This window comes from Bos grunniens, chromosome 13 (genome assembly GCF_055505025.1).
Source record: "Bos grunniens cultivar Pamir isolate PY7600 chromosome 13, Bosgru_T2T1.0, whole genome shotgun sequence".
NCBI classification, from domain to species: domain Eukaryota; kingdom Metazoa; phylum Chordata; class Mammalia; order Artiodactyla; family Bovidae; genus Bos; species Bos grunniens.
Genome location: NC_141177.1, coordinates 74209368 through 74235997, shown reverse-complemented (window position 1 = coordinate 74235997; position 26630 = coordinate 74209368). Strand labels below are relative to the sequence as shown.

At 44.7% G+C, this 26630-nt stretch overlaps 1 protein-coding gene across 8 annotated transcripts in view; it reads right to left on the bottom strand.

The window, feature by feature from the left end:
• KIF16B (kinesin family member 16B) overlaps positions 1–26630 on the bottom strand; it is a 305646-nt gene that overhangs the window by 46172 nt on the left and 232844 nt on the right. For 5 of the 8 annotated variants that reach the window (XM_086335004.1, XM_086335005.1, XM_086335003.1 and 2 more), the window contains one exon: positions 12002–12091. In XM_086335004.1, the coding sequence (XP_086191130.1) occupies positions 12002–12091 (90 nt within the window). Of the gene's footprint in view, positions 1–3387; positions 3616–5660; positions 10835–12001; positions 12092–26630 lie in introns of those variants that run through there. The other 3 variants (XM_086335002.1, XM_086335001.1, XR_015139975.1) reach the window with 2 other exon arrangements.

The window sequence follows — 26630 nt, the reverse complement described above, 5'->3', positions numbered from 1 at the left end:
TCAGAATCACTATTAGCCAAGATTATAAAAGGGCCCTCAACAATCGATTCCAACGCTTAACTGCTTTCACCGCGAGATGCTTCTCTAGAGGCATAAGGGCTCCATTAGGCTCTAGCACTCAGGAGGACTCCTTGTTAAACGTACTAAAATGAAGTCCTTCGCATCTCCGGACCTCCTAAAAGGAGAGCTCTCTCAGTGACCCTCTGACCTTCTAGCCCCGTGTCCCATACCTCATTAAATACACTCAGCGCCCATCAGACCACTCAACCAAAGTGGGGAACAGGATGGGACACGAGGTCTTCATCATTCATTCTAATGGTTGAAAGGGAATGAGCTTTTAAAATAGTCTTTTCAGCTTCTGGATGAGCTACGCTTTTGTCTTGATGGACTCTCAGACTATGACCTGGACCCACAAGTAAACTTCACAGACATTAGACATCAATAGTAAACTCTGCCTCATCCATAAAGAGAAGAGGACATTTAATGGGGCTCTGTTTCCGAGCACATAACTTCACTGGTATTTAAAAGGGTTATACTGATTTTAATAGAGTGGAAAATGCACAGTCCTCATATAGATAAAGAGCACTGCGGCAGTGATTTGCATGACCAAATTTCAAAGGCGTGCTCTCTGGCAGACACTGCACGATTCTTTGTATTTACTTTCAATAACGTATTTCATCTGAGGCTCTCAGAATCTTTTACAAACTAGCTGTGGCATGATCATTTTATAGATGTGGACTCTGAAAACACAGGGTTTAATCTGATGATGATTCCATACGAGGTCAATGAAGGGGCACGGAGAAGAGAAGCCAGGAGGAGCGTTATCTTGCACAATACACGTCAGTGCATCAAGGGGACAAACTAACTCAAAACAGAAGGCAAAGCTCCTTAGGATCCGGAGGAAAATGCTAAGATGACAGAACATAAATAAGTAAAAATAAAACAACAATTTTAAAACCCTTGAATAATACAGCACCTCCACCCAGTGAGCGCTCAGCCCCCACACACAAGTGAATTTGGAAACAGACTGAGCATGACGCTTACATACAAGCCCGGTCACCTGCAGGCAACCTGTTCATCTTCAGTATTATTCAGGACAAATAATTCAGTTTTCTTTTTCTATTCTGAAATTTGTCACCATAAAAAACAATGGATTAAATTTTTCTGTGATTTTTGCTTTTTCCCTGCCCACAATCCCCACGCCCCAGAGTTTCAGGGAATCCACTGACTTCTCATCCTTTCAATTCACAAGTCCGCTTTGCGTGTAAATACCCCTAGGTTCCTTCTATTTTCTTCACAGACATATGTTACACCTAATAACCAACAACCCCTGCCTGTTTTAATTGGTTCATCACCCAAGTGTATACAGAACATCCCTTAGGGGCCCTTCAGTTGACATCATTCTCCTTAAGGAGACATTACAGTAAATAATTAAGCAAATGAAAGTGAATTAACAGGGAGACTAGAAGACTTAACTGAATGATGCGTAAGGAATTCTTAAAACCCTCTCACTAATGGGGGTGAAGGCCCTCAGGGGTTTCAGTCCACCCCATTTCTGTGTGCTCTTTCCTAATCTTGCTTTTTCATAAACTGAGTCCTTAAGGACAGGTGAACAATTACGAGAGTTCTTCCCAGAGACAGTCAGCACTTGTAGGTATTTTCCAGAATGTACAGGGTGGTCGTCACAACGGCAAAAATCTGGAAACTGACTGAAGGGCCATCAAGTGGATTCTTGGAACCTGATCAGGTGACACGCCAACTCTGTCACCAGGCACCACTGCTCGTGGGAAAATGATTCATCGCTTAACAAGTAGATAAACTATTTGTGAGCTAGGGAAGCCACAGCTATTTGGGAGGAAGCCAGAGCTTAAGGCTTCTCGGAGTGAGGTGACTCTTGAAATTCAGCATGTCCCGCATGCAGATTCTAGACATTCTGCCCATAGAGTTGTTCCCAGAGAAAGTGGCTCTCTTATTGCCTAGGATTCTATACAGCAGACTGGTTCTTCAGGCCTCCCCACATGGGTCTCTTCTCTTGCCACCTAAATATCCCAGGATATATCCTGGGAGAGGTGGGCAGAGAGAGCAGTGCTTAGACAGCCATGTGGACTGTGGTGTTCCCTGCTGCCAGGCTCCCCCTGGGCCCTGCGGGCAAGCAGTGATCTCTGTCTTACATCGTTCCTGGGTCACCCGGGGCGAAGCATGGCATACAGACCATTTGGAGGAGCTGATGACGTCAAGAAGACTCACATTAGATATAGGGATGGAGGTCATACAAACAGCAATAAGAGCGACTATAATGGACGAACACCTAATGCACAGATTCTTGATCTCAAGTCCCAACAAACACTTGGCAAGTAAGGCTACACAAAAGAAATGTCAACTTTATGAAAAAAAAAAAAGCTGATATTCATCTTGATATTCAAGAAAATCTTGAATATCTTAAATGGACAATGCTGTCCTCTCAGCAAAACAAGATCGACTGTGATCTAGAATGACACGCTACTGTGTTAGAGATGATGCTTCTCCTCATTTCTGTTCGGATATTGTTGTTTGGTTAGAAATAGGAAACAGAGTTGAACTGCCTGGGCTTTTGCTCACAGGCTGTGTCACAAGAGGCAAGTCTCTCACTTGCACCAGAGACCACGAATGTCAGAGGCAGAGCACAGCTAGGCAGGATGCACTCAGTGAATGGTGAGATGGCCATCAGAGCCGAGGCCACAGAAAAGCTCCTTGGTTCTGGTGCAGTCCCACGGGGTTTGTGATTAGCTCGGCTTCCCTTTCTCTAGGCGGTGTTGTTTTAAGATCTCACTACGTGATTTCAAGCACTACTCACATTCTCTCTTCTCTTTCAAACTCATGCATACTGTCTGCAGTTTCTCTTTCATAAACTGTTTTTTGTCCTCAAAAGGAAAAAACTGATGTCATGGAGCTAGACTCAGCATGGAAAAGCAACTTCCAGTCTTCGTTATTTACATCGGGAGTCCACCATCAGGAAATGCGCTTCTGGGAAAGGACGCCTATTAACAGAATGGAAATTCCAGCTGGGCTTCAATATTCACACCCTCCTTTACAGCACCCAGTGTAATGGGTTTCCCATGGCACCACTGGGTCTCAGCCTCCTCTCTACCACACTTGCCCCTTTTTACGGGTCTTTTAATTCTGGAAACACGTTGAGCTTGGTCCCTCCCCAAGGCCTTTGCACTTGCTGTTCTCTCACCTTCAAATGAGCTCTCCTCCAGATCTTCATGCCTCCGTTTCTTTCCGGCACCGAGATCTCAGCTCAGTCTCACTCTTCAGATATCACCTTTCTCACCAAGCCATCTACAGCAGCCCACCGGCCAGCTCACACTATCACAGCGCTTTGTTGTATTTCCCCATGGCACTTACCACTATTTACCATCCTCTTATTTCCTGGGTTTCATTCGTCTGTTTATTGCTCATTTTCTCTATTCATGAGAGGATGGGTGTGGCTGTGTCCATCACAACTGTATGCGCAGTGCAGGGCTGCTCCACACAGACTTATGACCGGATGAAAGAGGAAGCCGCCTCCATTTTTTTTTTTCATTTGAAAGCCACATAAATTTTTCAGCATCTATGTAATACACTCTTCTTCATCTGAAAATAATTTTGCACATGGGATCATCTCTGTTCATTAATTTTGCCTGGTCCCAGTCAACAGCTTCAGTTCACCAGTTAACTTATTTTTTACCTCAGGTGAGTTGTCTTCTACTATATCTTTAAAGATTGCTTGTGCCTGCCCTAAAATTTTATTATTTTTTTTTAAATTTTATTTTATCTTTAAACTTTACAATATTGTATTAGTTTTGCCAAATATCGAAATGAATCTGCCACAGGTATACCTGTGTTCCCCATCCTGAACCCTCCTCCCTCCTCCCTCCCCATACCATCCCTCTGGGTCGTCCCAGTGCACCAGCTCCAAGCATCCAGTATCGTGCATCGAACCTGGACTGGCGACTCGTTTCATACATGATATTATACATGTTTCAATGCCATTCTCCCAAATCTCCCCACCCCTCCCTCTCCCACAGAGTCCATAAGACTGATCTATTGTTTAAACATTGATTCAGTCAGCTGAGTCGCTCAGTCATGTCCTACTCTTTGTGACCCCATGAACAACAGCACGCTAGGCCTCCCTGTCCATCACCAACTCCCGGAGCCTAACCAAACTCATGTGCAGTGAGTCGGTGATGCCAACCAACCATCTCATCCTCTGTCATCCCCTTCTCCTCCTGCCTTCAATCTTTCCCAGCATCAGGGTCTTTTGAGTCAGCTCTTCGCATCAGGTGGCCAAAGTATTGGAGTTTCAGCTTCAGCATCAGTCCTTCCGATGAACCGCCAGGACTGATCTTTAGGATGGACTGGTTCAATCTCCTCGCAGTCCAGGGGCCTCTCAAGAGTCTTCTCCAACACCACAGTTCAACAGCGCTCAGCTTTCTTTATAGTCCAACTCTCACGTCCATACACGACTACTGGGAAAACCATAGCCTTGACTAGATGGACCTTTGTTGGCAAAGTAATGTCTCTGCTTCTGAATATGCTGTCTAGGTTGGTCATAACTTTCCTTCCAAGGAGTAAGCATCTTTTAATTTCATGGCTGCAATCATCATCTGCAGTGATTTTGGAGCCCAAAAAATAAAGCCTCTCACTGTTTCCCTATCTATTTCCCATGAAGTGATGGGACCAGATGCCATGATCTTCGTTTTCTGAATGTTGAGCTTTAAGCCAATTTTTTCACTCTCCTCTTTCACTTTCATCAAGAGGCTCTTTTGTTCTTCTACACTTTCTGCCATTAGGGTGGGGTCATCTGCATACTTGAGGTTATTGATATTTCTCCCCGCAATCTTGATTCCAGCTTGTGCTTCTTCCAGTCCAGCGTTTTTCATGATGTACTCTGCATAGAAGTTAAATAAGCAGGGTGACAATATACAGCCTTGACGTACTCCTATTTGGAACCAGTCTGTTGTTTCATGTCCAGTGCTAACTGTTGCTTCCTGACCTGCATACGGGTTTCTCAAGAGGCAGGTCAGGTGGTCTGGTATTCCCATCTCTTTCAGAATTTTCCACAGTTTCTTGTGATCCACACAAGGTTTTGCATAGTCAATAAAGCAGAAATAGATGTTTTTCTGGAACTCTCTTGCTTTTTCCACAATCCAGCAGATGTTGGCAATTTGATCTCTGGTTCCTCTTCCTTTTCTAAATCCAGCTTGAACATCTGCAAGTTCATGGTTCACGTACTGCTGAAGACTAGCTTGGAGAATTTTGAGTACTGCTTTACTAGCGTGTGAGATGAGTGCAACTGTGTGGTAGTTTGAGCATTCTTTGGCATTGCCTTTCTTTGGGATTGGAATGAAAACTGACCTTTTCCAGTCCTCTGGCCACTGCTGAGTTTTCCAAATTTGCTGGCATATTGAGGGCAGCACTTTCACAGCATCATCTTTCAGGATTTGGAATAGCTCAACTGGAATTTCATCACCTCCACTAGCTTTGTTAGTAGTGATGCTTCCTAAAGCCCACTTAACTTCACATTCCAGGATGTCTGGCTCTAGGTGAGTGACCACACCATCGTGATTATCTGGGTCATGAAGATCTTTTTTGTACAGTTCTTCTGTGTATTCTTGCCACCTCTTCTTAATATCTTCTCCTTCTATCAGGTCCATAGCATTTCTGTCCTTTATTGAGCCCATCTTTGCATGAAATGTTCCCTTGGTATCTCTGATTTTCTTCAAGAGATCTCTAGCCTTTCCCATTCTATTGTTTTCCTCTATTTCTTTGCATTGATCACCGAGGAAGGTTTTCTTATCTCTCCTTGCTATTCTTTGGAATTCTGCTTTCGAGTGGGTATATCTTTCCTTTTCTCCTTTGCCATTCACTTCTCTTCTTTACACAGCTATTTGTAAGGCCTCCTTAGACAGCCATTTTGCCTTTTTCCATTTCTTTTTCCTGGGGATGGTCTTGATCCCTATCTGCTGTACAGTATCACGAACTTCTGTCTGTAGTTCATCAGGCACTCTATCAGATCTAATCCCTTAAATCTATTTCTCACTTCCACTGTATAATCATAAGGGATTTGATTAGGTCATACCTGAATGGTTTAGTGATTTTCCCCACTTTCTTCAATTTAAGTCTGAATTTGGCAACATGGAATTCATGATCTGAGGCATAGTCAGCTCCCGGTCTTGTTTTTGCTGACTGTATAGAGCTTCTTCATCTTTGGCTGCAAAGAATATAATCAATCTGATTTCGGTGTTGACCATCTGGTGATGTCCATGTGTAGAGTCTTCTCTTGTGTTGTTGGAAGTGGGTGTTTGCTATGACCAGTGCGTTATCTTGGCAAAAGTCTATTAGCTTTTGCCCCTCTTCATTCTGTACTCCAAGGCCAAATTTGCCTGTTACTCTAGGTGTTTCCTGACTTCCTACTTTTGCATTCCAGTCCCCTAGAATGAAAAGGACATCTTTTTGGGGTGTTAGTTCTAAAAGGTCTTGTAGGTCTTCATAGAACCATTCAACTTCAGCTTCTTCAGCATTACTGGTTGGGGCATAGACTTGGATTACTGTGATATTGAATGGTTTGCCTTGGAAACAGAGATCATTCTGTCATTTTTGAGATTGCATCCAAGTACTGCAATTTGGACTCGTTTGTTGACTATTTTGGCTACTCCATTTCTTCTAAGGGATTCCTGCCCACAGTAGCAGATAAAATAGTCATCTGAGCTAAATTCACCCCTTCCAGTCCATTTTAGTTCGCTGATTCCTAGAATGTCGACGTTCACTCTTGCCATCTCCTGTCTGACCACTTCCAATTTGCCTTGATTCATGGACCCGACATTCCGGGTTCCTATGCAATATTGCTCTTTACAGCATCGGACCTTGCTTGTATCACCAGTCACATCCACAACCAGCTGTTGATTTTGCTTTGGCATCATCCCTTCCTTCTTTCTGGAGTTATTTCTCCACTGATCTCCAGTAGCATATTGGGCACCTACTGACCTGGGGAGTTCCTCTTTCAGAATCCTATCATTCTGCCTTTTCATACTGTTCATTGGGTTCTCAAGGCAAGAATACTGAAGTGGTTTGCCATTCCCTTCTCCAATGGACTGCATTGGTTAGAGCTGTCTATTATTTCTCTGCAAATGTGTTTAAATATCGCTCACCTCAAATCTCAACTATAATGCCATTTTATTAGAAAGCAACCCTAAAACGTGCTTATACTACTTCTGCCCCTCACAGTTTACTGATATTTCTCCTAGAATGCCTGTACCTCACTTCAAGTGGTAACTGCAACACAGCATGCATATTTTTAAAGTGTCAGTTATTATTACATTTTCCTGGTTTATCGTCAAGCCTGCCTGATATAAATTTAAGATGCACAAGAGAAGACATTCTGGTTCTTGTCTGCTACTTATATTACGAGAATTTACAAAAATGTGCCTATGTAGAATGACATTGAACTAATGGCACTGAAAGAACTGATGTGAAATAAATAATGGAATGAAGGTACACACACACACACACACACACACACTCACATTCACATATATATTCCTGGTAAAGTTTGTATCCTTTTGTTTCAAGTAAATTGCTTCTCCATCTACTACCACTGTGGGAATAAGTAAGCTAACACAAAAATCAATACATTATTAAAGTATTGATAGAGTAACTTACCATCAAGTAGTTAATGAGCTGCAAAGTTCATTGCAAAAACCAGTTGTTCTGTACATTTAATATGTACACAATTACTTCTTCTTATTGTCAAAATTAACTCAGGATAGGAAGAGCAAATTGTAGAAACAAGCTTAATAACAACTTTGATGTAGTTACTTTCGGAACTGAAGCCTCTTGGGAATACTGAGCTAAAATTCATACCTGAAGCTTCTTCAATTTTTAACTGAATACTATTATGATAATGACTTAACAACAGAATTTCAGACATAACTCAATTTTTCCTGGACCCAAGATTCTTCCGTACATCAAGGAATCACTTTATTTACAAAAAGGAATTCTTCTTTATGTTGTGTATCAGATAAGACAGAGTTAAAAGCCATGGAGGAAATAGTATGTAATTAACATGAAACAAATTAGGGACACATGTATGATTAAATTGTTTTTGGAATATCATAAGAAACTATAAAAATAGGGCTAAAAAGCCATACTTAGGGAAGATCAGATCAGATCAGATCAGTGGCTCAGTTGTGTTCGACTTCTTTGCAACCCCATGAATCGCAGCATGCCAGGCCTCCTTGTCCATCACCAACTCTCGGAGTTCACTCAGACTCACGTCCATTGAGTCAGTGATGCCATCCAGCCATCTCATCCTCTGTTGTCCCCTTCTCCTCCTGCCCCCAATCCCTCCCAGCATCAGAGTCTTTTCCAGTGAGTCAACTCTTCGCATCAGGTGGCCAAAGTACTGGAGTTTCAGCTTTGGCATCATTCCTTCCAAAGAAATCCCAGGGCTGATCTCCTTTAGGATGGACTGGTTGGATCTCCTTGCAGTCCAAGGGACTCTCAAGAGTCTTCTCCAACACCACAGTTCAAAAGCATCAATTCTTCAGTGTTCAGCCTTCTTCACAGTCCAACTCTCACATCCATACATGACCACAGGAAAAACTATAGCCTTGACTAGACGACCCTTGTTGGCAAAGTAATGTCTCTGCTTTTGAATATGCTATCAGGGTTGGTCATAACTTTCCTTCCAAGGAGTAAGTGTCTTTTAATTTCATTGCAGTCACCATCTGCAGTGATTTTGAAGCCCAGAAAAATAAAGTCTGACACTGTTTCCTCATCTATTTCCCATGAAGTGATGGGACCAGATGCCATGATCTTCATTTTCTGAATGTTGAGCTTTAAGCCAACTTTTTCCCTCTCCACTTTCATCAAGAGGCTTTTTAGTTCCTCTTCACTTTCTGCCATAAGGGTGGTGTCATCTGCATATCTGAGGTTATTGATATTTCTCCCGGCAATCTTGATTTCAGCTTGTGCTTCCTCCAGTCCAGCGTTTCTCATGATGTACTCTGCATAGAAGTTTAATAAGCAGGGTGACAATATACAGCCTTGACGTACTCCTTTTCCTATTTGGAACCAGTCTGTTGTTCCATGTCCAGTTCTAACTGTTGCTTCCTGACCTGCGTACAAATTTCTCAAGAGGCAGGTCAGGTGGTCTGGTATTCCATCTCTTTCAGAATTTTCCACAGTTTCTTGTGATCCACACAGTCAAAGGCTTTGGCATAGTCAATAAAGCAGAAACAGATGTTTTTCTGGAACTCTCTTGCTTTTTCAATGATCCCGCAGATGTTGGCAATTTGATCTCTGGTTCCTCTGCTTTTCTAAAACCAGCTTGAACATCAGGAAGTTCACGGTTCACATATTGCTGAAGCCTGGCTTGGAGAATTTTGAGTACTGCTTTACTAGCGTGTGAGATGACTGCAATTGTGTGGTAGTTTGAGCATTCTTTGGCATTGCCTTTCTTTGGGATTGGAATGAAAACTCACCTTTTCCAGTCCTGTGGCCACGGCTGAGTTTTCCAAATTTGCTGGCATATTGAGTGCAGCACTTTCACAGCATCATCTTTCAGGATTTGGAATAGCTCAACTGGAATTCCATCACCTCCACTAGCTTTGTTAGTAGTGGTGCTTTCTAAGGCCCACTTGACTTCACATTCCAGGATGTCTGGCTCTAGGTCAGTGATCACACCATCGTGATTATCTGGGTTGTGAAGATCTTTTTTGTACAGTTCTTCTGTGTATTCTTGCCATCTCTTCTTAATATCTCCTGCTTCTGTTAGGTCCATACCATTTCTGTCCTTTATCGAGCCCATCTTTGCATGAAATGTTCCTTTAGTATCTCTGATTTTTTTGAAGAGATCTCTAGTCTTTCCCATTCTGTTGTTTTCCTCTATTTCTTTGCATCAATTGCTGAAGAAGGCTGTCTTATCTCTTCTTGGTATTCTTTGGAACTCTGCATTCAGATGTTTATATCTTTCCTTTTCTCCTTTGCTTTTCGCTTCTCTTCTTTTCACAGCTATTTGTAAGGCCTCCCCAGACAGCCATTTTGCTTTTTTGCATTTCTTTTCCATGGGGATGGTCTTGATCCCTGTCTCCTGTACAATGTCATGAACCTCATTCCACAGTTCATCAGGCACTCTATCTATCAGATCTAGGCCCTTAAATCTATTTCTTACTTCCACTGTATAATCATAAGGGATTTGATTTAGGTCATACCTGAATGGTCTAGTGGTTTTCCCTACTTTCTTCAATTTAAGTCTGAATTTGGCAATAAGGAGTTCATGGTCTGAGCCACAGTCAGCTCTGGGTCTTGTTTTTGATGACTGTATAGAGCTTCTCCATCTTTGGCTGCAAAGAATATAATCAATCTGATTTTGGTGTTGACCATCTGGTGATGTCCATGTGTAGAGTCTTTTCTTGTGTTGTTGGAAGAGGGTGTTTGTTATGATCAGTGCATTTTCTTGGCAAAACCCTATTAGCTTTTGCCCCTCTTCATTCTGTACTCCAAGGCCAAATTTGCCTGTTACTCTAGGTGTTTCCTGACTTCCTACTTTTGCATTCCAGTCCCCTAGAATGAAAAGGACATCTTTTTTGGGTGTTAGTTCTAAAAGGTCTTGGAGGTCTTCATAGAACCATTCAACTTCACCTTCTTCAGCGTTACTGGTTGGGGCATAGACTTGGATTACTGTGATAGTGAATGGTTTGCCTTGGAAACGAACAGAGATCATTCTGTCATTTTTGAGATTGCATCCAAGTACTGCATTTTGGACTCTTTTGTTGACCATGATGGCTCCTCCATTTCTTCTGAGGGATTCCTGCCCGCAATAGTAGATATAATGGTCATCTGAGTTAATTCACCCATTTCAGTTCGCTGATTCCTAGAATGTCGACATTCACTCTGCTATCTCTTGTTTGACCACTTCCAATTTGCCTTGATTCATGGACCTGACATTCCAGGTTCCTATGCAACATTGCTCTTTACAGCATTGGACCTTGCTTCTATCACCAGTCACATCCACAGCTGGGTATTCTTTTTGCTTTGGCTCCATCCCTTCATTCTTTCTGGAGTTATTTCTCCACTGATCTCCAGTAGCATACTGGGCACCTACTGACCTGGGGAGTTCCTCTTTCAGTATCCTATCATTTTGCCTTTTCATCCTGTTCCTGGGGTTCCCCAGGCAAGAATACGTAGGGAACGCAGGCTGAAAGACAATGACTAATGACTGGTTTATAGTCAGTTGAATCCAAACTTCCCAAGGAGCAAATGCCTACACCAGGCTTACTTCAATTGGAGCAAAAATAAACAAAAAGTTAAGAATAATGTGTATCACTTGGAAGAAACACATTAATTTTAGGAATACCTTCCTTTGCTGAAAAATATTAAAAAACCAGTCTTTGTCCAAATTTTTAAAAAATGACTACTAATGTGTCCACACACTCTGGGTATCTTATCAGATGCATGAAATGCCTCCTTGCTTCTAGATAATTCCGTATTTACTATCCATCTCCCCTGCATGTGTGATGGCAAACTAACTTTTATGACTTTACTCTTCATTATGTGGAAGTCTAAGCATTAATGCAGTCTTTTTTTTTTTACAGGAAACAGGGGCAAATTCATACTGAAAAATGTATTACTATTTCATTTTAATAGGTCTCACTTATGGTTGAGAAGTTATAAATTGATCAAAATATTTATTTAAAATACATCATAAAATTAATGAAAAGGATAGAAATGACTTACTGTTCCTTACTATCACTCAAAATTTTGTGTTCAGAAAGATGTCTGAATTGTGTAAAGTACAAACGGAACAGAGAACAAAAATTAAAAAGCTGTCTTTGAGAGATGAGTGACTGGAGGAAAACTTGGTGACACGCATAAGCTAATACCCAAAGAGGAAGGAGGGGGCACTGACAGGGCAGCCAATGGCATTTACTTTTGAAAACAGATGTTCTTAATTGAAAATAACTATGTCATAACTCACCTCTGCATGCTTCAGCTTCAGTGTTTTATGCATTTCCCGGAAACGACTGTAACGCCTGAACACGGTCCACGTCTCATCCAGGACAGTGATCTATTCACGGGGAAAAGCGAAACAAACCAGCGTTAATTAGAGGAAAAGGCGACTCAGTTTCTTTAAAATAATTTACAAATTATCAAAAAGTGATTAGCATGTAAATTTCTCCAGAAGTGAAAACATTAATCTAGCGACACAAATCAGCCTTATAAATAATAACTGTGCTCTGCTGACGCATGCATCTCTGCTTCCCAAATCTTGTTATGAGCAGCATGTGCCCCTGTAAAGTGAACGACAGAGTCTCCTCTTCAGGGCTTATCAGAAGTTCCCTCAACTCTCCACGTGGGGCGGAGAGAGGAAACCTCACAACGGAACCTCTCTCTTACAGTGCTGTGCCCACACAGAACGTTTACACTCTTACATAAAATGTGGTGTCGGTTCCAGATGCCACCACCATGCACAAGAGAGAAGCAGCAGCAAAGAAAAGGAGAGGGATGAAAAGAAGGAAGGGATGTGGGGCAAAGGAGGAGAAAGTGGAGGACAAAGAGAAAAATGAAAAAAGAAAAAACTGTCTGCGTCTCAGTGATCATTAGCATCAAAACCCACACTATAATCTGCTTTGTTTTGGAGGAAGACTTCTCAGTCCAGCCTCTAACCAGCAGTGGAACTTACTGTTCCTGCTGGATGATGTGTCCCGTGGACACTCTGGCATCCATTAATCATACACCAAGGTCACAGGGACCTGAAGAAGCTGGGAGACACCACCAACCTCTGTGGTCACACTTGAGTCATCAGTTCCCATCTCATTCACACCACTGCTCCAGACCCATGTCCCCAGCTGGGAGACAACTCTTCTTTAGATGTCACACACCAACTTCAAGGTCAGCTTGTCTGAAACAAGCCCACCCATTCTCCCTAGTCTGAACTCTGCTTCATCTCAGTGCCTGTCACTACCAGCCACCGAGCCACGCCAGACGGATGCTGGTCCAGCTGCCCCACACACCACAGTCAGACAAGCCCCGGTTCCCGCGCCTTCCTCAGGGTTCTACCTTCTCACCCTTTGCCACCACTGCCGGCTCACTCTGCACCACCAGGTCCCATGTGGCCTTGGCCAAGCCTCCCACAGTGTCCCCACCCAGCTGCCCCTCCAATCCCTTCCCTGTACCACTGACAGGGGAGCTTTCTAACACTTGAATCTGATCATTCTACCTCCACCCGTAAGTCCCCTAGAAGCCTCCGGCTGCTCCTGGAAAAAGACCCACGTTTTAGACCCCTGCCCCTCCGATAGCCTCTGCCCGCAGGTGTGTTAACTGCACACTCTTTGCCATGATGGCCTCTGCAGGGGCCACATTCCTGAACCAGAAACCTCACCCCATGCCTGAGAGGAACACTCTCCTCAGGCTGGCGATTCAGCCCGATTCGCCCACATGTAAACTCCAGGGGGTGAGCAGGGACGTCAGGGATCAGCAAACCACTGGGATCGGCAGGGGGAGGACACCCATGCAGAGCCCTCGGGAGGAGGGGCGAGCCTTGAGTTCGCTCATTTCCCCCAAGTGCCGAATGAGATGATCTGGGGTTGTACAAGGATGTACGTTTCAGAACGTTCATCATCTGGCTCTAGATTCATCATTTACAACAAAGCTTCAATTGTGGCAGCTTTCTTCCTGTTTCCTTTTAAAAGATATTTAAATAAGGGAAAGAAAAAAGATAAGTATGTTAACAAAAAAGCATTTAGCAAAAATGGTACCAATGTCACCTAAAGTTGGGAAATACTGCCCCTGGGAGCTCAGCTGGGGGCCTTCTCCCTGGCTCTTTCTTCTCAACAGGCCCCACTGGGCACAATCAGCAAGCTGGGGGAGGGCTTCCTTAGAGCAGGAGCAAAGCCATTCGCCACCCTGGCTGCACACAGACCAGGTGGGCGTGATACTGCCTGCTTGTCAAGAAAGCCCAGGAATTAATGGAACCACACCTGTGACCTGGGAGCCATAAGACGCAGGATGCTCACAGGGAGACCCTTCTGTCCTGGAACTCTGGAATCTACAGAAAGTTGCGGAGGAAGCCTGGGTGCCCCTCCTCCCTCAGATGCTAATGCTCCCTGGATCTCTGAGTGCTTCCTCTGTTCCTCTTCAACTCACAGTCAATCATCTGCAAAGTCCCCCCATCCCCAGCCTCTTTCAGGAACATCCCCTTCTCCTTCCCTCTAACTGGTCACCAGGGGACCCCTCCCCCTGCAGCCCTCTCAAGTAGGGACTGTGTTCTCCCCACACTCCGCATCCCATCGTCCCAGGAGGTCGGTGGACGCTCTTGTGCTTCCATCCAACTTTTACACCCCTACTCCTCTGCCCTCTCTGAACGCCCCCACGTGAAGACCATGCCTTCAGATCTTACCGTTAACCCATCCTTCTCACAGGCAATTCACCTCACTTGCGTCCCCAGCTCCTTGAACATCTTGGGTTTTGCTCACAGCCATCTGCTCCCAGGCTACAGAACTCCTGCCATGAATCTTGGTAATTAAATCAATGATAGATGATCCCTCCAATGCCCTGACCTCCTGTTCTTTGACTTCTGTCCTGGTTCCTTCCTCACCCAACGGGAAAACCACGGGCAATCGTTAAAACCATCCCCTTACATTCAAACCCAAATCTCTTAGTCCTGCTCTTGAAATTCCCTCAACTAAGCTAAACCACAGCCTTGATTAAATCCGACTGTGTTTACTCCTGGCCTGCAGCTGCCTAGCAGGATGGGGCTGTGGGAACACACACCACCAAACGGCCGCCTGGTCCTATTTCAGTCACAGTCACCATCCTGAAGTCAGCCAGGATGTCTCCCACCAGTTAGTCACACACATTTCCCAACTCCATCCACTCTCCCACTCTCTCGGATGAGAGTTTTCTAAACAGTTTACTCCATCTTTCTCCTTGAGCCTTCATCACCTCCACTGCCCCCTGCCCTTCATGCCTTTCTCAACACAGCAGCCAAAGCTATCTTGTTAAAAACTGCTCGATGGAGCCATTTCTTTGCTCAAATAGGACATCCTCTCAAGGAGTACCATCTCGTTCAGGGCACAAGTTCAAGTTCTTCTGCTGACCTCAAGGACCTTTACAATCTCTCTCCTCCCTGGCCTTGTGACTGCACTCTCCCTCACTCACTTTACCTTCCTTGCTTTTCTGGAATCCATCAAACATGCTACACGGTAAATGTGGCCTCAGGAAGTACATGTGTGATTTTTCCTTTTTCTGGAATGTTCTTTCCATATGACTAGCTCCAGCATATCCTTCAAGTCTTTGCTTAAAAGCTCACTTTCTCAGTGATGCCTCCTCTGGATATACCACCGCACCCCACCACCCCTTATTCCCCATCTCCACAATACTTACTCCTCATATTTTTGTACTAAGCACGTCTTCCTACCTAACATGGTACAGTCATACCTTCAAGATACTGTGGGTTGGGTTCCACAGTAAAGTCTATATTGCATTAAAGTCAGTCACATGACTAAACAGACATGCCTTCAAACAAGACATGGATGGCCAACAAACACATGAAAAGATGCTCAACATCACTAATTTTTAGAGAAATGCAAATCAAAACCACTATGAGGTTATCACCTCACACTGGTCAGAATGGCCATCATCAAAAATCTACAAACAATGAATGCTGGAGAGGGTAGGAGGAAAAGGAAACCCTCTTGCACTATTTGTGGGAAGGTAAATTACTGCGGCCACTATGGAGAACAGTATGGAGTTACCTTTAAAGACTAAAAATAGGACTCCTGTATGATCCAGCGGTCCCACACCTGGGCATATACCCTGAGAAAACCTTAATTCAAAAATCCACCAAGTTCACTGCAACACTGTTTACAACAGCCAGGACATGGAGGCAACCTAAATACCCATGAACAGATGAATATATAAAGAAGATGTGGTACAACTGCACAATGGAATATTACTCAGCCATAATAAGGAACGAAGTTGGGTCATTTATAGAGACATGGATGGACCTAGAGTCTGTTATACAGAGTGAAGAAAGTCAGAAAGAGAAAACCAAATAGCATACTTTAATGCATATATATGGAATGTAGAAAAATGGTACAGATGAACCTATTTGCAGGGCAGGAATTAGAGAGCAGACCTGTGGACATGGGGGTGTGGAGGGGAAGGTGGGACAAATTGAGAGAGTAGCCTCACATGTATATACTACCATGTGTAAAATACATAGTCAGTGGGAAGCTGCTGTCTACACAGCACAAGGAACTCAGCTTGGTGCTCTGTGGTGACCTAGAGGGGTGGGAATGGGGGTGGGCAGGAGGCAGGTCCAAGAGGATGGGGATAAATATATATGCACATAGCTGATTCACTTCATTGTACAGGAGAAACTAACACAATATTGTAAAGCAATTATATTCCAGTTTAAAAAAAGGGGAGTCACACAAGTTTTTAATTTCTCAATACATATAAAAGTTACATTTATATTACACTGCAGTCTATTAAATGCACAATATATTACGTCCAAGAAAACAAAGTACATACCTTAATTATAAATAATTTACTGCTGAAAAATGCTAACCTTCATCAGATGACTTAAAAGTTGCCACAAACCTTCCATGTAACAGAACAAAACAAAAAACCCTCAGTATCTAGGAAGGGCAATAAAACGAGATGTGCCTGTATACATTTACTTGGACGTCTCGCTTCTGGCTCTCTTCCCTGCTGGAGTAAGCCCCAGGAGAGCTGGGATTTCTAGCTGCTCTTCACTGCACCTGAGAAACGTACCTGATGCAGCGTGAGCACCCTGAAGAGCTGGAGGGCAGAGCCTCAGGATGGGCTGATCTCAAACGTCCTCAGGCTCAGCGGCAATGAGTCAGCAGGGCCTGTGTGCTTAAGAGATGGCCTTAAGCCCGATCGGGATGTGGATGTGGATAACTGGACACCAGCTTGCGTGACTCTGGCCTGCAGCCTCTTCCTCCTCGTTGACTTCACAGCTCATTAAGTCAGACTGTATTTTGAAATCTCTAACTAATGAAACAGCTACTTCAAATCTACCTCCTAATTTGGGTTTCATTCCTCCTTTCCACAGTGGCCCCAGAACAAGGCCTTTCTAAGGGACAGAAGTTTCTCTAACAACTTGCATGTACCAGATCCTCAGGAGGACAGGCACGGATGAGTGATTCCCCGGGCAGCAGAATCAGGGTGTTTGGTACAAGATGACAAGACAGCAAGAGAACATAAAATCCCCGGGAGAGCCCCCCAACCCAAAGCACCTAATGCACATCCTTCTGCTTCTTGGTATCAGCCCCCAGGGCTCACAACGGGAGGCGGGCGCTGCCATGGTGGGCTGTGGAGCTTGGGGGGAGACTGAGGAAGACACTCGCTCACACCCTGATCAGATCACATGTCACAGGACATTAATTGCAGCATTAATCTTTGCCTAATCAATTTACATAACCAACAGTAATTACATCGACACCTGTCTCTCTGTCCTACAAGACGTAAGCCCTCTAAGAGAACGGGCCTTTGGCGGTAGCTGGGACGGCGGCAGAGGGGCTCTCACTGGAGAGTAAATCATTGAGCTACTAGTATGTGTTGGCGCCAGCTCGGATGCTGCTGGTTTTCCGAGTGATGTCCTTAACGGTTATTCTGCTTGGCGAAGAAGGTAAGGCTCCACTATCTTGGCTCCATTAACTCTCTTCTGGTGGGTTCTCTGAGGTTTCTCTGAATCAAAGACTATTTTCATTAGTCACACAATAGTATCTTTTCTGTTTGTTTTCTCTGTACTGAGCCTAGGGTGCATTCCCTATGTATTTGTAACCCAAGTTTATACTGAGGCATACAGAGATTTCTGAACTCTTTACCCTTGAGGTTTTCACCTGAATCCAAGTTAACACAGGGATTACAAAGGTTCAAGTTTCCTGCTTTGTACATAAAACACTTAAATCTCCCCCTTATCTATCAACATGTAAACAAGATGTGGACAGTGGCAGTGAGTGAAGACCACTGTGAGCACCATGGAAACGGTGGCCACCTCCCCGTAGGAAAAAGGCCAAATCCCTTTCCTGTGATGGGGACGCCTTCATGCCTAGAGCTGGGTAAACAACTGCCTGTGGAGTTCAGGGAAACCCAACAGAAGGGAGAAACAGCCATTAAAGCCCTATTTTGCCCCAAATTAAAACTGGGCCTGGGGTGAGGCGCTGACGCAGAGAGGAGGGACAGACGAGCAGCATAGCAAACATATCAGGTCAAAACACGCAACTATTCTCTTCCACGCCGAGAACACTGGGCATAGATGCTGCATGTCTTTGAGGAGCCAACTCATTACTTCTCTCTCATTGAACAGGTCTGCAGATACAAATCCATCTTTTCTGGGCCATAAAATGATCAAGCGCAACTTAAACACCATAAATGTGTCCACAAGATGAACTGCGCTCACTTATGAACAATTCTCAATTGAGTGCTTTCCACAAATTTATGTTATATACGTATTTTGCTGGTTTAGGGATTGTCAGTTTCAGGACCTGTCACCAGTATTTATTTGCTTGTGTATATCTATCTGTGTAAGAGGAGAATCAACAGTTTTTCATTCAAAGAAAAATACTCTAACTGGCCCCAAGTAAATAAGCAGTTACTCACAGAGGTCTCCTCAGGAATATTTGTCTTTAAATAACGTTTGGAGGAGCTGCATCAAGTATATACAAATGAAACTCCCTGTATTCAGTAACAGTTCACAGGAAATGGTCTAATACCACCCTACTATATACTAAAACAAGTTTTATTAGATTTCTGAAAAATAGAGTCTTATGCAGTAACGTAACTATGAACATGCTTGACGAAACACGAACATATTACAAATATTTGAATCTGTGTAACAGCAAGCATTAATACATTAATTAAATTCTCCTCAAACACCAAACAGAACTGCCCAGGAAGTGGGAGGAGAAGCCAGATCCCGTTAATCACAGTCGGCCACGTGGGCCTCCTCACCCTGGTCCGCCTCTAGGACGGCCTAGGCTTTCCAAGAACATACGGCCCAGTGTGCTGGGATTTCCAACGGGGATGCTCAACCCGCGTGTGCTGCATCTGGTATCTGCCTCTGCTGTGATGCCCCAGCCTCCCACAGTCTCCCAGCCCTTCTCCTCCTCTGATCACTCACCGAGAGCCCAGGCCGAACTCCAGGTCACTCTTCCTGCCCCGAACTCTCTGGCTCCCTAGACCTTCTGGTGGAGCCCCATCAGAGATCCCCTTCCCTCCTGTGTGCTGCCCAGCACTGCTGCAGACAGTCCCACAGCCCCTCCACAGAAAGGCAGGAAACACTGACACTAAACTCTGCACTCCAGTACTCTCGGGCTTCCCTTGTGGCCCAGCCGGTAGATAATTCGCCTGCAATGTGGGAGACCTGGGTTCAACCCCTCGGTTGGGAAGATCCCGTGGAGAAGGGAAAGGCTACCCATTTCAGTATTCTGTCCTGGAGAATTCCACGGAGTATAGTCCATAGGGTCCCAAAGAGTCGGACACGACTGAGCGACTTTCATGTCTTAACTCTGCAGTCACTTCTACTAAATCTTTCTAAATTACACTTTCTGTGAAGAAAATTTCTAAATGTTCTACATTTTCAATTTTCACAGACAATGATATTTTTCTGAGATGACTAGGGTCACCCAAGCCCAGCTTCTGAGCAGTTGCTTCACCCATCTAAGAAAGATGCTGTTGCTACCGTCTTTCCCCCTCCCTCCAGTTTCCCTTCATCAGCCTCCTAGGCTTCCACGTGAAAGCAGGTACCCCCCAGTGCCGACCTCACGCAGTACTACTTCCTGTTAGCAAAGCGTCATCTGAGCTCATCTGGGCTTGTCCCAGCGCCCTGCTCCCCATCTCACTCCCACGTGGGAACAGAAAACCTAAGTTTTCCCGGGTGCCCTTCACGACCCACCCCCTGCTCTGTACTCTTCTTTCTCCCACTTCACTGACCTTAGAGGATGTGAACTGATTATTCAGCTCTTCTGTTCCTCAATGTCTTGATACTTCTAGTACGCTCTTAAAAAAAAAGTGTCACAGGTACCAAATAAATACTTCTTAAATAATAAGTGGAGGAGTAATAAAGACAGTGGAGCCCAAAGTCTCTTCGTTACACACTTTGCTGTAATTTCCCCATTCCCTTTTTCTATCTTGAACTGTGGGCAGTAGAATGATCTGCAGCTCAGGCCTTCTCTGATTTACCTATACATGTCTAAAGCTTTTGGACAACAGGTACTGGACGAGATAAGAAAGTAAAGAATCATAAAAAAAAAAATGTCATTCACCAGATTCCTTCAGAGAGAGGAGCCTTGGTTTAGTGATAAACGATTTGGGAGTAAGAATGAACACAGGTAGGTGAGAAAGAACTAAAACAAAACACATCAAGAAACAAGAGGTGGTCTCTGAACTGCCTTTAAACGGTGGGTTCTATTAACTGAGGAGACTTTTGTTTCTGAACATCATGTCCCAAGCTATGCAGGCAGGCGTGGGGATATAGGCCAAGGAAGGGGGTTGGAGCTGACACCCCCACCCTTAGCAGGGGGGCGGGCAGCAGCTGGTGCTCCCAGGGGCCATCTAGGAAAGTGGGGACACTGGTACTTTGCAGAGAACCTAACTGTCTAAAGGGGTATTTTCTGTTATTTGCTCTGAGATGTACAACATTCTTCCTCCTCTGGCTCGCTGGGGAAACTGCGGCAAAGCTGACGTACTTTTCTTTCTAGGGACCCAAAGGAGTGCTGAGCCCTCAGCCCAGTGGACATGAAGGAAAAGACACTGTGTCGGCGACTGTCCAGGGTACTGGAGGCGGAGGGATGGGTGCCACCTGAACCATGTCCTCTGACCACATCGTGAGCTCCTGAGCTGAGCTCGCATCCCCTCCACTGCAGTGTCTCTGTGAACTTGAACTAGAGCGCCCCACTAACTATAGAAATCCCATCTCCTCTGCACCTGTGGGAACATGATGGGCCCTGGCAGGAGGAGATGGTCTTAGAGGCAGCGCAGTGTGTGGGGAGAGGGAGGTCTAAGGTCCAACCCTAGATATACCCCCGGCTGCTGATAACGTGCAAGGGAGGCTATGGGGCTTAGAGAACAAAGATCCCAGAAAGCCATGCGGATACGATGTCAGCCTGCTTTGTTGTGCGGGAAGCGCTGCAGACACCCCTGTGTAGATGCACCGCCAGCAAATAAAGAAGGTGCCTGCAGCCTCTGGCTCCTGGACCCGGTCTGAACCCAGTGCGCCAGGCAGATGGGAGCCTGGCAGCCCACTGCTGGTTGCAGAGCATCTGCATGGCAGGGTGTGATGCAAAACCAAACAAGGCTTTGGAGCTGGCCCAAACCCCAGCCTTCTGCAATAACCAGAAGGAATGCACCTTTAAAATAAGGATAATACGACTTATCTCAATATACTTAACTTTATATGGAGAAGGAAATAGCAACCCACTCCAGTATTCTTGCCTGGAGAATCCCAGGGACAGGGAAGCCTGGTGTGCTGCCGTCTATGGGGTCGCAGAGAGTCGGACATGACTGAAGCGACTTAGCAGCAGCAGCAACAGCATACGGTAATTTGAAAGTAAATTTGAAGGAATGTCGAAAGATTGGAATATTCTGATGAGATGGATGCTTTTCAAATCCAAGATCATTACTAAGGAGTACTTCTCCCTTCCCTAACACCTCTGAAACAGGTGAGGAATAGGCAGGACTGTTCTACCTTAAAATTGTGGTAAATTGCGAGAATGACAGCCAAAGCAATTTTCCTTCAAATTACTCAGATATTCAGAGGCAAAGCACCAAATGCAAATTATTCAGCAGTCATCACTGGAGAATGGAAAATGAAAGGCTCTGGACTAAGACTTGGATCCTGACTGTAGCTCAGTCACTAATTAGCTGTGTGACTCTGGTGAAATTATGCAACTCCTCCAGCCTTAGTTTTTCCATCTGTAAAATGGACTCAATTCAGTTCAGTTCAGTCGCTCCAGTTGTACCCGACTCTTTGCGACCCCATGAATCGCAGCACGCAAGGCCTCCCTGTTCATCACCCACTCCTGGAGTTTACCCAAACTCATGTCCATCGAGTCAGTGATGCCATCCAGCCAACTCATCCTCTGTTGTCCCCTTCTCCTCCTGCCCCCAATCCCTCCCAGCATCAGGGTCTTTTCCAATGAGTCAACTCTTTGTATCAGGTGGCGAAAGTATTGGAGTTTCAGCTTCAGCATCAGTCCTTCCAATGAACACCCAGGACTGATCTCCTTTAGGATGGACTGGTTGGATCTCCTTGCAGTCCAAGGGCCTCTCAAGAGTCTTCTCCAACACCACAGTTCAAAAACATCATTTCTTCGGTGCTCAGCCTTCTTCACAGTCCAACTCTCACATCCATACATGACCACAGGAAAAACCATAGCCTTAACTAGATGGACCTTTGTTGGCAAAGTAATGTCTCTGCTTTTGAATATGCTATCTAGGTTGGTCATAACTTTCCTTCCAAGGAGTAAGCATCTTTTAATTTCATGGCTGCAATCACCATCTGCAGTGATTTTGGAGCCCAAAATATCCTAACCTATAGCTGAACTAAATGAAGTGAAGCAACTAGCAGAGTGTTGGGTGCTCAGTACATACTACTGCTGTGCCCAGAATCACCTTACCGAAAAAAAAACCCTTTTATTACACATACTGAAAGGCCAGGGCACCTGTGGACAGCAACTGCAAAAAGGGAGTTCAAACCATTTTGTGATTTCTTTTAAAACAAATTCTAGGAAGAGATGTAAAACTCCCCAAATTCTGAAATGAAGAAATATTAATAGATTCTTATAGCGCAAAAACAAAGTTGAAATGGAAATTCAAGGTAGGATCACAAGGTGCTAACTGCTTTTCCTCTGGGCTTATGAATCAATCTCATCTCTTCATCATTTCTCACGCATTCAGTATTGCCTTGGTGAAGATAAACAACTGCCCAAGTAAAAACAACATGAAAGATGAGTTGTTCTGTATTAAAATAGGGGACGGGAAAGATGTTTATTCTTTTTTTTTAGTCAAAGACAGCATTCTCAAAGAGATGGGAGGCATGCTTAAAAAAAAGTTTAGGATAATATATGATTCTTTTAAGTCCTAATTTTATTTCTTCCCCTTAATATTTATGTTTGAAAATAGTCCACACACTAACTGTTTGAATCTAGATGAACTGCAGCTCGTGTGACCGCCCATCCATCTCACCTCTGTGAATACACATGTGGGGAGATCATTTATCAGTTACTAATAAGCAGAGATTCATATGCCAACACACAAATCCTTCTCAACATTTATATTCTACCAAGTTGGGGATGTTTCTAGAAGATGTATGTGTGCATAGTTTATCTAACAGACCGGAATGGCTCTTATTTCTGTTCTGCCAAATAAAGAGACATTTCCCTGACTCTAAATGTGATTTCTTCAGCTCCCAAACTGCACATTTTCTGGGCATTTCTCCTGGCAGGTCCATCCACTATCAAATTCTCCAAGTCTGGCAAAACTTTAACAGCCCCAGTTCACAGAGTGCACATGACCTGGCCTAGACTTCATGATAAAAGTTAAAGTGCACACAGAAATAATGTCGACACTTGAAAACAAACAAGGCTGTGGGAATGGTCCCCATGTGAGGGCAGCACCAAGATGTGGCCTGAGCTTCCAAAATGCGCAGGAAGCAATGACACTGAGGAGGTCCGTGAAGACACGTAAGCACAGGAACCTGAACAGCTGGCTTTGATCCCACAGGCATTCGGTTCCTCGATCTACTTAGTTATGGGCTTCCCAGCTGGCGCTAGTGGTAAAGAACCCACCTGCCAAAGCAGGAGACATAAGTGACTCGGGTTTGATCCCTGGGCAGGGAAGATCCCCTGGAGAAGGCAATGACAACCCACTCCAGTATACTTGCCTGGAAAATCCCATGGACAGAGAAGCCTGGCAGGCTACAGTCCATGGGGTCACAAAGGGCCGGACATGACTGAAGTGACATAGCACTCTCCGTAGTAGCTGTGTGGCCTCGGGCAAGTCACTTAAGAGGTTCCTAGCTCATCAAATGTAAATAGCACCCCCTTTCTGGTACATTTTCCACAGCTGGGGAAGTATCTTCAAAGTGTCTATGACAAAACAGGTGCCTGATACGTGTTAGTGTCCAAACTTGAAGAAAGGCTGCAGACTCAGTCACCTGCAGGGATCAGACAGGAAGGTAACTCCAAGAGGCCCTGTGAGTGTAGAAACAGGGAGCACAGTGGGGGCCCACAGACCACCTGGCACATTCAGTTCCAGGGGATGGACGGAGCCCGACAGGGGCTGAGCACAGCCAGGAGATGAGAGTGAGGCTTTGAGATGCAGGCAAATAGCACAGAATGTGTCACAACAGCTGAGTAAGCAAGGAGCATGTGAGAAATGGCAGAACTCATAAGACGTGCTAAATACAGGCCCATCACCTATAAGACAGGCCGAAGATGGAAGAAATAAACATGATGGAACGGTAAGAATGGCAGAGATAGAAAGTGCTGAGCTGTGATCACGTCCACTTTGGGCCAGCTCGTGTGGGCCATGTGACAGTCATCTGCAGGGCGGCCCATTCCCAGCCTAGCCCTGGGGAAGGGAAGGAGCCTCAGGGCTGCACAGGCTGGTGAGGGTCCGTGGAGCGGACACCTGCGGGGGGAAGACCAGTGCTAAATACCAAAATGAACGAGAAAAGAAAGTAGGAGTGTGGCTGTGACACCTGCTGTGGCCAGCAGTAGAGCAGGTAAAGGGTTGAGTGGGGTGTGGGGCCTTGCAGTCGACGATTCACTCTCCAAGGGAAACAGGAACACAGTCTCTCGTAAAGGTTATTTCCAGTTTCACAGGAATAAAAACCCACAGGAAACAGGGTGTTTGTTCTTTTTTTTTAAATAAGTGTTAGGTCATTTCTTTATATTATCATGTTAACATGTAAGGCAGGGAATTTAAAACTACGCTGGAAACCTTGGCTTGTTTCTGTAACATAAGAGTATGACCACCTCTGCTAGCCATAAGCACGGATTCTGTGTCATGCTGAAATGCAACTGAAAAATTAAATTCTACCCAGTCTGGTCCTAGCTAACCGAGGATGCTAAGTATAATACAGGTTAACTGATTTCACGTGTCAATCACGGAAAGGCAGAGGACGCAGGAGTTTTAAGTTGACCTGCTGTGGTCCAGGTAGTGGAGGAACTTGTGACGGCAGCAGCTTCGTGCCATCATGGACTATATAGGTATTCAGATCAGATCAGTCGCTCAGTCATGTCCGACTCTTTGTGACCCCATGAATCGCAGCACACCAGGCCTCCCTGTCCATCACCAGCTCCCGGAGTTCACTCAAACTCCCATCCATTGAGTCAGTGATGCCATCCAGCCATTTCATCCTCTGTCGTCCCCTTCTCCTCTTGCCCCCAATCCCTCCCAGCATCACAGACTTTTCCAATAAGTCAACTCTTCGCATCAGGTGGCCAAAGTACTGGAGTTTCAGCTTTAGCATTATTCCTTCCAAAGAAATCCCAGGGCTGATCTCCTTTAGAATGGACTGGTTGGATCGCCTTGCAGTCCAAGGGACTTTCAAGTGTCTTCTCCAACACCACAGTTCAAAAGCATCAATTCTTTGGCGCTCAGCCTTCTTCATAGTCCAACTCTCACATCCATACATGACCACAGGAAAAACCATAGCCTTGACTAGACGGACCTTTGTTGGCAAAGTAATGTCTCTCCTTTTGTTTTGTTTTTCTTTCTTTCTTTCTTTCTTTTTTTCTGCTTTTGAATATGCTATCTAGGTTGGTCATAACTTTCCTTCCAAGGAGTAAGCGTCTTTTAATTTCATGGCTGCAGTCACCATCTGCAGTGATTTTGGAGTCCAGAAAAATAAAGTCTGACACTGTTTCCACTGTTTCCCCATCTATTTCCCATGAAGTGATGGGACCGGATGCCATGATCTTCGTTTTCTGAATGTTGAGCTTTAAGCCAACTTTTTCACTCTCCACTTTCACTTTCATCAAGAGGCTTTTTAGTTCCTCTTCACTTTCTGCCATAAGGGTGGTGTCATCTGCGTATCTGAGGTTATTGATATTTCTCCCAGCAATCTTGATTCCAGCTTGTATTTCTTCCAGTCCAGCGTTTCTCATGATGTACTCTGCATACAAGTTAAATAAGCAGGGTGACAATATACAGCCTCGACGAACTCCTTTTCCTATTTGGAACCAGTCTGTTGTTCCATGTCCAGTTCGAATTGTTGCTTCCTGACCTGCATACAAATTTCTCAAGAGGCAGATCAGGTAGTCTGGTATTCCCATCTCTTTCAGAATTTTCCACAGTTTATTGTGCTCCACACAGTCAAAGGCTTTGGCATAGTCGATAAAGCAGAAATAGATGTTTTTCTGGAACTCTCTTGCTTTTCCATGATCCAGTGGATGTTGGCAATTTGATCTCTGGTTCCTCTTCCTTTTCTAAAACCAGCTTGAACATCAGGAAGTTCACGGTTCACATATTGCTGAAGCCTGGCTTGGAGAGTTTTGAGCATTACTCTACTAGCGTGTGAGATGAGTGCAATTGTGCAGTAGTTTGAGCATTCTTTGGCATTGCCTTTC